General features: G+C 30.0%; 1 protein-coding gene across 1 annotated transcript; it reads right to left on the bottom strand.

Annotated features, from left to right (window-relative positions):
• Positions 1-5,199: 5,199 nt before the first annotated feature.
• LOC137808667 (ABC transporter B family member 2) lies at positions 5,200-13,906 on the bottom strand. Its single transcript, XM_068609909.1, has 12 exons — positions 13,515-13,906; positions 12,932-12,986; positions 12,378-12,553; positions 10,907-11,107; positions 10,020-10,279; positions 9,174-9,714; positions 8,634-9,013; positions 8,022-8,434; positions 7,462-7,703; positions 7,134-7,381; positions 6,568-6,980; positions 5,200-5,967 (listed from the first exon to the last, which is right to left on the bottom strand). The coding sequence occupies exons 1-12, from the start codon at positions 13,728-13,730 to the stop codon at positions 5,405-5,407; spliced, it is 3,708 nt and encodes a 1,235-aa protein (XP_068466010.1). The 5' UTR covers positions 13,731-13,906; the 3' UTR covers positions 5,200-5,404.
• Positions 13,907-14,419: the final 513 nt, after the last annotated feature.

The following is a 14,419-nucleotide window of genomic DNA, read 5'->3' as shown; positions in this document are numbered from 1 at the left end:
GTTTCCACATACCAATGATGCGTATTTCTCAAGTTGCTTATTAATTTTGTGAGGAGAGTGATAATGTAGTTTGTCATGTTCTCATCTTTTGAAATTCTGGCAATGTGAGCTATATTTATATAATTGTATGCAGCAGCCACAACTGCATCTCAGTGTCCTCATTATCAAATTTATCACCTTTTCACCTAAAATTCATTCAAATTGCTTTAGTAAATGAACCCCTACCAATGTCAAAGGAAACCAAATTGAGTTAGAAGAGGCCAAGTATAAGAATTCAAATTCATTATATCAATTTTGCATTAACTATTTACAATTATGCATTCCTTTGTTATCATATTATTTCAACACTTTTAACATTGCTAATTAGTTCCAATATGATTTATGTTTTCATTTTAAAATATTTACTATAAATTACATTTTTAATTTGTCTTCGCATTAATTACCTTAATTTTGATAAATTTTGAGAAGATAAAATTGTTAAAGTGAATGTAGAGAATGAGATTATTTAAACTAGTAACTAAAAGAAAAGTTACATTTAACATCGTTTTTTTATCGACCCTAACAACTAAAAGTAGAAACTAATTAGTAAATTGTTTTAGATTTGCATAACACACATGATTGACTCTAAAAGTATGAATGCTAATTCATCGGTGTTCGTTTTTTAAGGTTGACTATATAGTATCGACTTATACCAATTCTATGTAGCGTCAAACTTTATGTAGTATTGACTTAGTCAACACTATGCCGACTCTATGTAGTGTTGATCAAGTTGACACTATGTAGTTTTGCCATCAAAGTTTTTAAAACCAGGTAAGTTATGTCATGGAACAACAATGTATATTGGTTGTCCATTCATAAAAAAACATTGGAGTATGAGAAAGTGTCTCTCGTGTCAAAAACATGCAACAACGACAATAATTTTTCACCACCACCGAAAATTGAGAAGATAAAAACACAAGAGAACTAACCTAACTTAAAATCGAAAACCTTCTAATGTCATCGATGACAATAGGATCATCTCTAAAGATTAAAGACCAAAATCTCTTATGAGATAACTAAAAATAGATTTATTCTTATAATTTTTTTTGACATAGGATAATTATTATAATATATAGCCAAAGCAAAAAAACTCCAATTTGAAGTACCAATGTCATAATCAATATTTTTTTTTATCTTTGAGTAAATATTATTTATGATCCATATTTTAATTTATAAGACACATCAATTATAAGGTAATAACTTCAACTAAGCTGACCCAAGTTAAAATAACTATTTAATTTAAATAATATATTTTATTAATGTATTAAATCAATGTTAGCTTAAATAAAAATTTACTCTCACATAAATAAATATTAAAATAATATAGTAATATAATTTCATACTTGAAAAAATATAAATATTAATTTTTGTATTCTAATCTTAAATTAGAGTGTATTAATTTAACTCTAACCTTTTTTTTATTTTTCTAAAATAAATAACATAGTTAAATCGACATAAAATATTTACATAATAAAAGAATAAATTTTGTAATAACTTTATGTTTTTTAACTTAATAAAAATAATTTTAAATTACTTTTGTGTTCTTAAAGTCAGTTAAACCCATTCTGATGACATCTAATTTTATACCAAAGCTTCTATTTAAAAGTAAATTCATTGTGTTTTTAGTGTAAAAAATACATATATTTATTGTTTTTCTTAATATATATGGTTAGAAACCTTGAAAATTGGGACGGAGCTAATATTTTTTAAGAATAATTAGTAATTTTTTTTTATATAAAAGCAAAATTAATTATCCTTTTTTACAGACTCAAAATTAGTTATAAATGTCATTTAACGTGCTAAAGAACTTTATATATTTTTACAATAAAATCTGGCATTGATATCGTACTGTAAATTTTTTTGCCAAAGTCTATTTAATGTTATAAAATCGTTATTAAATAAAACTGAATAATACTAGTTATATTATATAATAATAGTAGTAGAACGTTATTGAAAGAATTATTTAAAAATTGTTGGAAAGAAAAATATTGTGTTGGACAGTATCCTAGAATATCAACCTACTTTATTCAGTCCACCTAATTAACCTGCTGATATTAATTAAGATTGGTTTCTAGGAAATTTCAAAAAGGAGTGCCTCTCAATTAATTTAAATATTTAATATTATTCTTCATAAAAGTCCTTTTAGGCAATTAACAATGAATGTTGGGATTAACCACTTTTATTTGAATTGACTTCTATCTGTTTGACTTGTGAATCTTTAGTATCTTAATATCATTTTCTTTGTCAAATTCATCACCTTATGTTTCAAAGTGGTGACTAATAATATATATATTATATAGTATGATCACAACAGATGATATATATATATATATGGTTGTATTGTACAATAATAATCACACATGCATTTTCGCTCATTCTTTTTTAATTAAACAAAATATATAGCATAATATAATTTAACAATAATATAAAATTTACAAATACACATAATAGTATAAAATAGATACATACACGAATATATACATACAGCTGCTCAGAGGAAGAATTTTGAGAGGATTAAACAAAATAGTGGTCATAAGATGATATGCATATATATATATATATTGTTTTTTTAGAATGTATTTTTTGTTCTTTAAAATAAATATGTTGTAGAAGGAATTGTGATGAATATTAGGAATATGTCTAGTTAACAGCAGGTTTTTTTTTATCTAGTTATATTGATTGAACAGAGTTTTGAAGGAACATCTTCAATTTTGGTTTTGTAATATGATATACAAGAGTATGTAAAAAGTAATTCTTTTCGGTTTTCTAAGATTGGAAGTTCTTGAATTTTTTTTTTAATAAGATTCAAACATCACTTATTTCGTAATATACTTTTAAGTTTAATTCAACTTCATAAAACCAGCTCATGAGGTTGAGGTTTGCATCCATTTATATACAATGAAATGTTCTTATCTATAGTCGATGTGAGATTTCCAACACATTCCCTCACACCGAGAGTAAAAACTCGTGAGTGAGATTCCGATAACGGCCCGATAAGGATAACCTGATAAGGCCAACAAATACTTGTTATGATAGACTCGAAATGACTCTGATATCATATTACGAAGTAAACTAACTTAATCCCATAAAATCGGCTCATTAGATTGAGGTTTGCACCACTTATATACAATAAAATGTCCTAATCTCGAGATCTCCAACATTACTTCAATGTTTCATTTTTATTTTTTTATTTTTTTATTAATAAAAGAATAGAATATAAAAATTACAACTAAATTAAAAGTACATGCAACTTTTTTTTGCTTTGTATTAAATTTTTGTCCTCTTAGTAGAGGTTAGATGAAATGTGACATAAAAGACCAACTCTGTGCAGTAGGTTTTTAAGTTTCCAAATGAATGAGTTGACATTTGACGAAATATAGAAATAAATAATAATTTAATAGGAAAAGTGTTGGGCACGTAAGTTATAACCCAAATAAAATTATGAAGCAATGCACATTCTAGGGTTTATTGCTTTTTGAATTTAGGTGAATGTCAATGTGATTCCCACAAGTTATTAAGTTCAGCAGTTTGCATGTATCTGAATATATGTTATTAAGAAACTGTAACCTATGTTGGGAAGTTGCAGTTTTTGACAATAGAATATTATAAAGTTTGTAATTCTGAGATTGACTATTAGTTTTGTGAGAAGAGTGTTAGTCTAATATTTTGTAAGAATTTGAAAGTCTCTCAAATGTCAGCTATATTTATATAATTCAATGCAGCAGCCACAACAATGTCCTCACTAACAAATTTATTACCTTTTCACCTAAAATTCATTCAAATTTCTCTCACCTAGGTCAACAAAGTTGGACTGCTTCTTCCTCTAACTTTTATACAAGAAAATCATTAAATAAAAACTAATTTTAAAAACAAAAAATAATTAATTACTATAATGACTAAATTAGAAACCATTTTAAAAACTAACAAAAAAAATTTATTTTTAAATTAATTATTATTATTATTAAATAATTTTTAAATTGGTATCTAATTAGCTACCAAGGTTTTAACTACCAATTGTTTAGATTCTAAATTAGGTAACAAAAACATTCGTAACTAATTAGATATCAATTTCGAAACCATTTAATAATAATAGAAACTAATTTAGAAACCAAAAGTTTTCTTAATTTATAAAATGATCTCTATTTTAGTCGCTATAGCAACTAATTATTTTTAGTCTATAAAATTGATTTATATTTCATTATTTTCTCGTAGTGTTTATCGGTCCCATATTAAATGTAAAAATATTTTTTTTTATTTTTTTATCATCTCTATACATAATTTAGGAGATATTTTCAGATTATATAGTCCAGAATATAAAATTAACTTTTTTACATAAGAATATTTTTTAAATTCATAAAAAATAAAAAATTTATGGGAGTGACACAAGAGGTGCAGGAAGAAGCACTGACAAAGTTGTTAGCAAGTTGTTTGGTATATACATGTTATAGAGGGAATGAATATGTCCCATGTGGTATGATTGCACTTTCACTCAAGTAATTTGGCCTGAATGAGAATGTTGGAACGCTATGAAGAGAAATTAGGATTTTTACTTATTGTACAAGGGAATATCTTTGCCCCGTGAAGAGATTATAGTAAGTATACTATGAGATGAAAAGTGATGATAATCATAATTTTAACAATGCTATAGAATTGTTTTGATAAACCAAATAATTATGATTATAAGTTTGAAAGCATTAGTTTGTTTGTTTGTTTTGATTTACTATTGTTGATTGTAATGATCACTAATGTGTTCGGTAAGAATTTCATTACTAATAAATTAATACTTTCTACTAAAATTGTGGTTATATATTATCTTAGGAATCAATTTCATCTCTAAACTATTTTTATATTTTCCTTCTACACTTCTATTCATCAAACCTGTTTTAAATTATCAAAACAAAATCAAAATCACTATTAAATTGTATAAATAAAATCAAATTCACACATCTCAAATCAAAGTCTCCTTAAATATCACACACATCAATTGAATTCAACTTATCAATCTTAATTATGTGTCTAATATGTGTTTTAAATTAAAATAATACATGTCAGCACTGACACAGGAGATTGAACCAGTGAGCCTAGGACTGCATATTTTTAATTTAAAAGATAATTTGCTAAAATAAATGGAGAAACTAAAATTGTATATACCAGGAAACAGAGGAAAAAATGTAATTAAACCAAATTATTTAAAGCCATTTTATATTTTTACAACAGTTTCCAATATGTGTGATATTTTCTGGGCAAACACTGGCCCCAGAATCCACATCATTCTTTGTAAGTGTGAGGAAAATAAAAATACAAACAAACCTTGTAACATAAAAAAGGTAGTCCAGATAAAAGAATTCAATGGTCTTTTTTGTTGTTAATCAAAATGCTGTTGTACATGTTGTTCTTGTTGTTGAAGGCTGACTAATTTGTAGTATGCTCCATCTGTGATTTCTACAAGTCTTGCATGAATCCCTCTCTGAATTATCTTTCCATCCTCTAAAACTGCTATTTGGTCTGCATTTTTTATTGTGGATAGCCTATGTGCCACTATAACTGTTGTTCTGTTCTGCATCAATTGGTCTAGAGCTTGTTGCACCACACGCTCTGACTCCAAATCCAGTGCACTTGTGGCTTCATCTAGCAGCAAAATTTCAGGGTTTTTCAAAACAGCCCTTGCAATAGCTACCCTTTGTTTCTGGCCACCAGATAGTTGAACTCCTCTCTCACCTACTTTGGTGGAGTAGCCCTCAGGAAGTCCACTGATAAAGCTATGAGCATTGGCAAGTTTAGCTGCTTCAATCACTTCAGCTTCTGAAGCTCCTTCCTTTCCATAAAGAATGTTTTCATATATCGATGTTGCAAAAAGAGCCGGTTCTTGTTGCACTAAACCAATATGTTTCCTCAGGGATTTCAAGTTGAGTTTCTTGATGTCTTTTCCTGTAAGAATTGAACGAATCACAGTTAGAAGAATGTTTTGTCATTTAGACATTGATAATCATGTAGCCATGGAGTCTTTTTATTATGCATCAGGAATAATTGTTTATTTAAAGAAAGAATGGTTGATCACAGAAAATTTTTTCCTGGTACATCTTAATGTTTGTTTTTTGATCTCTTCAAAGGTACCGTTAATGAGTTTCTCGTTCTCTGACTGATGCTTAAAACCCCTGTTAAATATGCATTCGATTTAATGTTAATATAAGGGCGGTGTGGTTGGTTCTTGATCTTTCTGTTTCTCTTTAGTTAGTAGTGTTGAGGTAGGCAGTAGGTGATTTCATTTTGATTTTTGTTGTGTATGGGAAAAAGTGTTTGTTGTGTTTGGGAAAAAGTGTTCTTTGTCTCTCTTGTTCAAGATTGGACCACCCCTCAAGTGAGTTTGTGTAATTTAATTGTTTCTTGTTGATAAAAAAGAATGCATTCCATTGTGTGCATTAGACAGTTTACTCAGTGAAAAGAATATTTTTTATATTTCTTGTTTTGTTTTGTACTAACTATGGAATAAGAGTGAGTGGTTAAAGAAAAGTTGTTGAAACACCTTACCATCAATCATCACCTTCCCAAATGTTGGATCATAAAATCTGAGTATAAGGGAGATGACTGAACTTTTACCACATCCACTGTGCCCCACCAAGGCAATATTCTTTCCTGCAGGCACTTTAAGATTGAAATTATTGAAAATAACCACTTCTGGCCTTGAAGGATAGTTGAAACGGATTCCTTTTAATTCAATTGTTCCTTCCACTGTCTTCAACTCTTCTCCAATATCACCCAATATTCCTGTCTTTCTATCCATCACTTCAAAAATGGATGCAACCATTTGATTTCCTTTCAAAAGGTCAGGTGCCAGAGCCAATGTCTCCCCCATAGCTAGTGCTGTTACAATTAAAACCATAAACGACTTCATAATTGATTTGAAGCTAGAAATCTCTTTTTCCATCAACACAGACCCATACCTGCAAAAGATATACAAGTTTCACTCTCAGCACAAAGGCAATCTTGCAGTCTTGTAATTTATTAATAAGTTAGAGTTTGTTTACTTTTTGGTTCTCCCCTATGAGTAAGACATATATATGCTATTAAACCAAAACAGAAGCAAGAGAACCTACCACAAGGCAAGGCCATAAGATGAGAAAATAAAGAACTGGGAAATGCCATAGAATATGCCAGCAATTTGACCTCGATTGAATGAACGCTTTGAAGGCTCCACAAGCTCATTAGCATAAAGGTCAAGGACCTTTTGTTCAGCACAAAATGCAGCCACAGTGCGGATATTACTCACAGCCTCCCCAGCCAACATGTTGGCTTTTAGATATGCTTTGCTCAAGTTGCCACCAAAGCCTTGCATGAATAGTTTCTGAAATTTTGGCACCCAGTTGTTAAAACACAAATAAATGTACTAATTTAGCAGTGTAGAAGTATGGAGCCAGAGAAAACCTCGCTTATGTGACCGCTAATGATCAAAGGGTACGTGGCCAGTACAACAAGCGTTATCCTCCAGTTCAACATGAAGGCAACAATAAATGAAGTAACAACCAGACCAACATTTTGCAGAAGAATCGTTGAACGATCAACAATTATAGTTCTTAAAAATGTTGCATCGGTCTCTAAGCGTGATGAAAGCATAGAACTTGTGTTGTTTATGTCATCAAACCAACTAATTTCACTCTTTAAAATAGCTGCACCCACATATACAAGGGAAGTTAGTAAAAGAAAGATCATCAAATCATAACCTATAATAGCTATATTTTTGTTTAGCTGTTCATATTTTAGAATCAGTAGCACAAGTGTGAACACTTAAAAAGTAAATAATGCATCTTAATAACAAAACAGTTTGATTTTGTTACATTCAGTGTAAAGATTTTTACTCTGTCAACTAATAAAAAGAACCAACACATAAATTTTAAAATGAGAAGATTAAAAGGAAACACTCCTTAGAAAGACAAGCACATAAGTGGAAGGTCAAGTCATAAACTCAATCAGATTATACTCATTACCTGAAAACATTTTTTCTCTTGCCCGAAGGGTAAGTCGTTCCCCCATGATTCCAAAGGAAAGATGTTCAATGGCATGGGCAGTGATGGTTAGAACTGCTGCCCCACAGAAGAGGAAAGCAACTTTTTTCACTTCATGACGTGTTGTGTCCCAATCCATGTAATAAGATACAAGAGCATGAGAGATTCCAAGAGCAAAGAGTGGCATTTGTGCTCCAGCAATAAACGCACCCAAGGTTCCAAAAACACCATAAGGCCAATCAGGACCAATCATGGAATATAGTCTTTTTACTGATACATGCCTTGAAGTTCCAACACTTTCTACTCTATCACCAAAAGCCCGACTAGTAGATTCTTTGTCTGAGCGAAAACTACCACGAAAGCTTGTTGTGCAAGATGATGACTCTCCTAGGCGCCTTATGTTACAATCAGAATAAACATAAATATAAGTAACATGCTAATGGTATGTTATCCTAGTAGAACATAGGTATAAAGGTTACAGAAAGTAACAGCTTAATAGAATCATTTGCAGCAACTTTCTCTAATAGATGAATGCCAATGCCATAAATTGATAAGATTAACTCATCTACAAAAGGTTGAGAGTGAAGTAAGTACCTTGATGAGCCTCCCAAGAAAGGATCAACAGAAAGATGGCCTTGAGAAAAGGCTGTTTCTTGGATTTGAACAAGAGATGCATATACATTATTTGGGTTGGAAATGAGTTCCTCGTGATTGCCAATTTCCACCACCTTCCCTCCCTCAATAACAACGATCATATCTGCATTCCTAATGGTAGAAAGTCTGTGTGCAACTATCACGGTTGTTCTACCAACCATGACACGATCAAGAGCCTCCTGTACACTTTTCTCAGACTCTGCATCCAGAGCACTGGTTGCTTCATCTAATAAGAGGATTGATGGATTCTTAACAATGGCACGAGATATTGCAATCCTCTGTTTCTGTCCCCCAGATAGTTGTATCCCTCTCTCACCAACCTGCAAAAGAAAATGAATATCATCTCCCAGGAAAAAATTATCCATCATATTCTACTTGAGACAATGAATAAAATTTCTAGATACATGGTTGAACACGATTTAGAAAAAGGTAAGTTTTGGATCTTTATTTTATGTTAAAAAGCTAAAGGTGCATTCTCACCTGAGTATCTAAACCATCAGGAAGATTGTTAATGAAAGACTGAGCATCAGAGAGCATCACAGCTTGATTTATTTCTTCAAGAGTGGCATCATCTTTTCCGTACAGTATGTTCTCCCTGATGCTTGTAGCAAAAAGTGCAGGCTCTTGATTAACCAGCCCAATTCGTTGCCTTAGCCATTTGAGATCAAGTTCCCTGATGGTGTTCCCATCTAATAGTATTTGACCAGAAACTGGTTCATAGAAGCGCTCAATCAATGATATAACTGTGCTTTTTCCAGAACCACTTCCTCCCACAAGAGCTACAATTTTCCCTGGAGGAATCTCAAGACAAAAGTTGTTGAAGATAACCACATCAGGACGAGATGGATAACTAAAACAGACATCCTTAAATTGGATGTGACCTTCCAATTTGCTTAACTTTTGACCATTTTCTGAGCTGACTTTGTTCATGGTGTCCCTCTCTATCATCTCAAAAATGGGATAAGCTGAAGCCTTTGCCCTGATAAATGCAGAAATATCAGGTGCTGCCTGACCAAGTGACCTGAGATTCAAAACATCATACATCATAAACTTTTGAAAAATAATCTCAACAATTAAAATAATTGTTAGTAGGATATTCCTTACTCCTTGGCTTTCTTATGCTACAACTAATGCATTAAACAAAATCGTGGTGAATTTACAGTTTGCAGGGTAATACCATGTATTAGTCTAACGAATGACACTTCATGTAGTTTGGATCATGCAGTAGAGTTAAATACTACCACAGAATTTTAATGCATCATTGATTGCTAAGTAAAATTTCAAAGAAAATTGCAAATCATTTTATCATGAGAAAAGGTTACTTACAGGCCAGAAATGACCACATTGAGCATTGTAGTGAAAGCATCGCCACCATTGGCGATATTCTTGTGAACAACTATGCTATTGAACCAAACAAGGAGAGCCCATGAAAGGAAAAGAACACAATGCATGGAGCCTAATCCCAGACCCTTAGCTAAACCTGCTTTTCGACCATTTCTATATGTCTTCATCAGAGCTGCTTTGTATGATCTCACTGCTCTTTCTTCTCCTGCAAATGCTTGTACCGTTCTCACATTGCCTATCACCTTAAATCCACAAAGAGTAAAACATAGTCATCCTACACATAATGTCTTTTTTACAAGCATTTGGAGGGTAATTTTAAAACAAAATTATCCAAAAACAAGGATAACTTACGGTTCAGCATAATAATTTGTTACACATATATCAATACAAATCTATAATCTATCATATATACAATTAAAATAACACAAGTTTTGCCACGTTTCTCCACCATAAACTTTTCCACAAAACTATTCAAAGCACAAAGTTGTACTGATTTTTCATTAGCCATCTAAGTTTGAGTGGAAATCTAAACAAACCATTTATGAAAGCAATTGTTTTTAAACCGATACGTTTTGGAAACATGTGAAGTGAATTTATCCTAACAAAGAAAAAAATATTGAACATATTTGATATTATTAGAATTTATAGTTGTGTTAGTTATATCAGAATTTATACATAAATGTCTATTTTTTTCAATTAATTCGCAACCAATTTTTTTATCTTTCAATCAAGTAAAATATAACATCTCCTATTTTTATTTATTTATTTATTTACGTGTGTTAAGTAAAATGACTTAAATTATGTATAAATTATATGTTTAGATGATCTTTTTCATAAAAAAGTTATGGAAATAAATAAAAAATTGTTACCTCCTCAGCAATTTCACCAGCTCTGACATATGCTTTTCGAACTTTTCCAATAAGGCCAATGGTGACATAAGCGTAAAGGCCACCAGCAATAGCAATTAAGGGCACAATGGCAAGTGTCACTAAACTTATCTGCCACACTCTCACAAAACCAATGACAAAACCACCTATGAAACGGCTTATGTAGTGCATGAAATTCCCAACCTGTAATTACATCAAGTATATAACTTTATTATATTCTTTAATCATGATTTAAATATTTTTGGAGTTTAATTATTTTGTTGATTGTGTTTGATATTAATAATGAAACATTTTTTTTATTTTTTTATTTTTTTATTATAATAAGAGTTCTTATTAAAATTATTTGACTTTATTGTGAGACTTACACTAATTTTTTTATATACAAACATTTCAAAATATGATCAATTCAAGTAAAACATGATATTTTAATTATTTTTTAAAAGAAACTAAAAACTAAAATATAAATTAGAAAACTGTATAGTAACCATAAATTATCATATTATACTTACATATCTAAAACATAACTCTTATAAGTTATAAAATTGTGTATGTTTTGCATTGTTTTGAATTTAAAACAAAATGTGATATTTATATGGCAAATGCTCCCTGCACCCAACACTTTTGAACCTGCACCCAACATAATTTCAAAAATTCCGAAAATACCCTTTGTTCTGGAAATAAAAATCCAGAATTAAAAATAATGCATTCCCAAAAAAAAATCCAAAAGAGGTTTTTGTGTTTCGGATATAAAAATCCAGAAAAAAAAAACAAAATTTCATTCCGGATAAAAAAAATCCGGAACTGAAAATAATATATTCTGGAAAAAATTATCCGAAAGAGATTATTGTGTTCCAAAAAAGAGGGTCCGAAATATAATTTTATATGTGCCCCATTTTCTTAAGGGTATTTTCGATATTTCCCCTTGATTGAGTGTAATGATATGGTGCAGGAAGCAATTGCCTATTTATATTTGATCTGACCCAAAATCAAACCAACATTTTAACGGGTTATTTTAAAACCCAATTTTAGTTTAATAAAAAATTTCAAAGAATATATAAGTTTATTTTTAAATGAAAGTTGGAGAGATAAAAAGAAAAAGAAGATCAAACTTTTGTGAACAAGTTTTTCAGATTTCTTTAAGATTCTTTTTCTAATTATTTTTTAATTTATTAAATTACTTTTCACACCTAGATTTATTGCGTTATAGTACAGTAAGTTTTTACACTTGATATTAGTTTTTCGTAGGTACTTAAGAAACTTCATATTTGTTAGTGTCTTTCGTACTGTAGGATATGTACCTATGCTATATATTCTTTAATAATAGTGGAATAATTAATCTTAAAGTTGATTGGATTATATAGTTTTTAAGTCTGATTATATTTTCTAAAATATATAAAGCAGTTGTTGATAAGAATTTTTAGAATTAAAAATGAAAAAGCAAGAATATATATACCTTCTCAGAGAGTGCATCTTGAACAACGATGATGTCAGTGGTAATAGAAGAAATAACCTCTCCAGTTGAAGCTTGAGTATCAAAAAGAGTTATATCTTGATTCATCATTGACCTTAAGTATGCCATTCTCATCTTTGCAGCTTGACGTTCCCCAGTATGCATCCAACAAGCCACCTCTGTCAAATCAATCAACGTTCAAAAATTGTAAATATGAAAAAATCGTTAAAAATGTTGTTGTTGTTGGAGATCCTACATCGATTAAAAATATTGTTTTTGGAAATCCTACGTCGACTAGAAATGAAGACATTTCATTGTATATAAATGGGTGTAAATCCTATTCTCATGAGTCGGTTTTATAAGATTGAGTTATGTTTAAAGTTCACTTTTTAATATGGTATCAATAAAGTTTTACTTCTTAATAACTGTAATTTTTTTTAAAAACATTTCATTTTAATGAAAAAAGAAAACATTATTCCATTTTGATAATACCGAATTTTACACTGATTAAATAGAGCTAAATCACTACACAAACACATATAATAACTAATCCATACCTGTCCAAGATGAAAACAATATTACTATGCTTAGATACACAAAATCCAATGCGTACTGCAAAAGATGGAGAAGCAATATTAAAATAATACACAAATAAGGTAATTTAATGTTGTTTACTTAGAAACTGATATATTAGGACAAGTTATTTGATTTTTCTAATAATTATATTAAAAGGTACATGTTACGTTATGTGAAGACATAAATCATAAGATTTTTAGGGATGAGAAGATAGATTATATTGAAATCTTTACGATAGTGTAAGGTATGATTGTAATTTTTTTTTAACTAATTTTTCGTATTCTGACTAGTGTCTTGAAATTTGATTTACATAAAAATTTTCAAAAGTATTAAATAAAAAATAGTGAAAGACTTGAATGTTTGAAGCTTACGGTGACTTACTTGTTTAAAGATTGAGATATTCCTAAAATATTTTAATGTGACGATGAAAGTTTAACCTTGTGGATAAGGGAGGTGATTTGGCAGTGAGGTGATTTTAAAGAGGAAGAAGATGAAACATAGCCATTTATGCATGAGAAGTGGACAAGACATGAAGCTGATATTATGAAACAAAGAGAAACAAACCTTAGCAACTTCGTGGGAAGCTTCTTTAGGAGAAAGGTAAGCGAAGCCTATAACATTGATAATCTTTCCGAAGAAGACAAAGAAAACAGGCACAGAGGCACCATGAACACACGCCCCAACAGATCCAACACCCATCAAAACGCAGTCGTACCAATCAGCAAAGGAGAACAGCTTCAGAAGAGGAACCTTTCGTTCCTTCTCTCTCCCATCTGACATATTCTTCTTCCCCTCAAACACAACCAAACACTACAATGTAAGCTTCACCAACTGCAAGGTTCTTGCAGAACAAACATATATATGCTTGATGATGATGATGAGTTGTGCTTGAAAGAAGGAATGTGTTGAAAACTTGATGATGAAGAAGAAGAGGGAAAGCAAGAACTATAGGTTTTGGTGGTGGATGAGTCGTAGATTTATATATAAGGTCAAAATGAAGACACATTTATTATATTTTAATGAATGTTAATACCATTTCTTATTTATTATGACATACATACGTTATATAATAATACAATGTTTGTATATAAAATATTTTTATCGTGAACTGCTGTCAAATATATTAGCCACACTGATTATTTTAATAAAACAACTTACTTTTAACGTAACCATAACTCTTTACTAATCAAAATTTCATCATTTATTTTTATATCTTTTACTTTATTCAAATAAAATATACTTTTCAACATACAATAATTTTATATTTAAATTATAATAACTTTTAAGCTAATTCAACCTTATAAATTTGTTTCCATCGTGATGTAATACGAGATGGTTCATGTCTCATATCATATGATCTAATAAGTTAAATAAATTTTTACTAAAATAAATTATAAAAAATTATCTAAACGATTAAGTATTATTGATATAGTTTATGCATAATCCAAAACTAATATGACTTTTGGTGA

The sequence above is a fragment of the Phaseolus vulgaris genome, chromosome 3 (genome assembly GCF_051622355.1).
Source record: "Phaseolus vulgaris cultivar YP4 chromosome 3, ASM5162235v1, whole genome shotgun sequence".
Classification (NCBI taxonomy): Eukaryota; Viridiplantae; Streptophyta; class Magnoliopsida; order Fabales; family Fabaceae; genus Phaseolus; species Phaseolus vulgaris.
The sequence above is the reverse complement of the archived record's forward strand: the minus strand, read 5'-3'. Positions and strand labels throughout refer to the sequence as shown.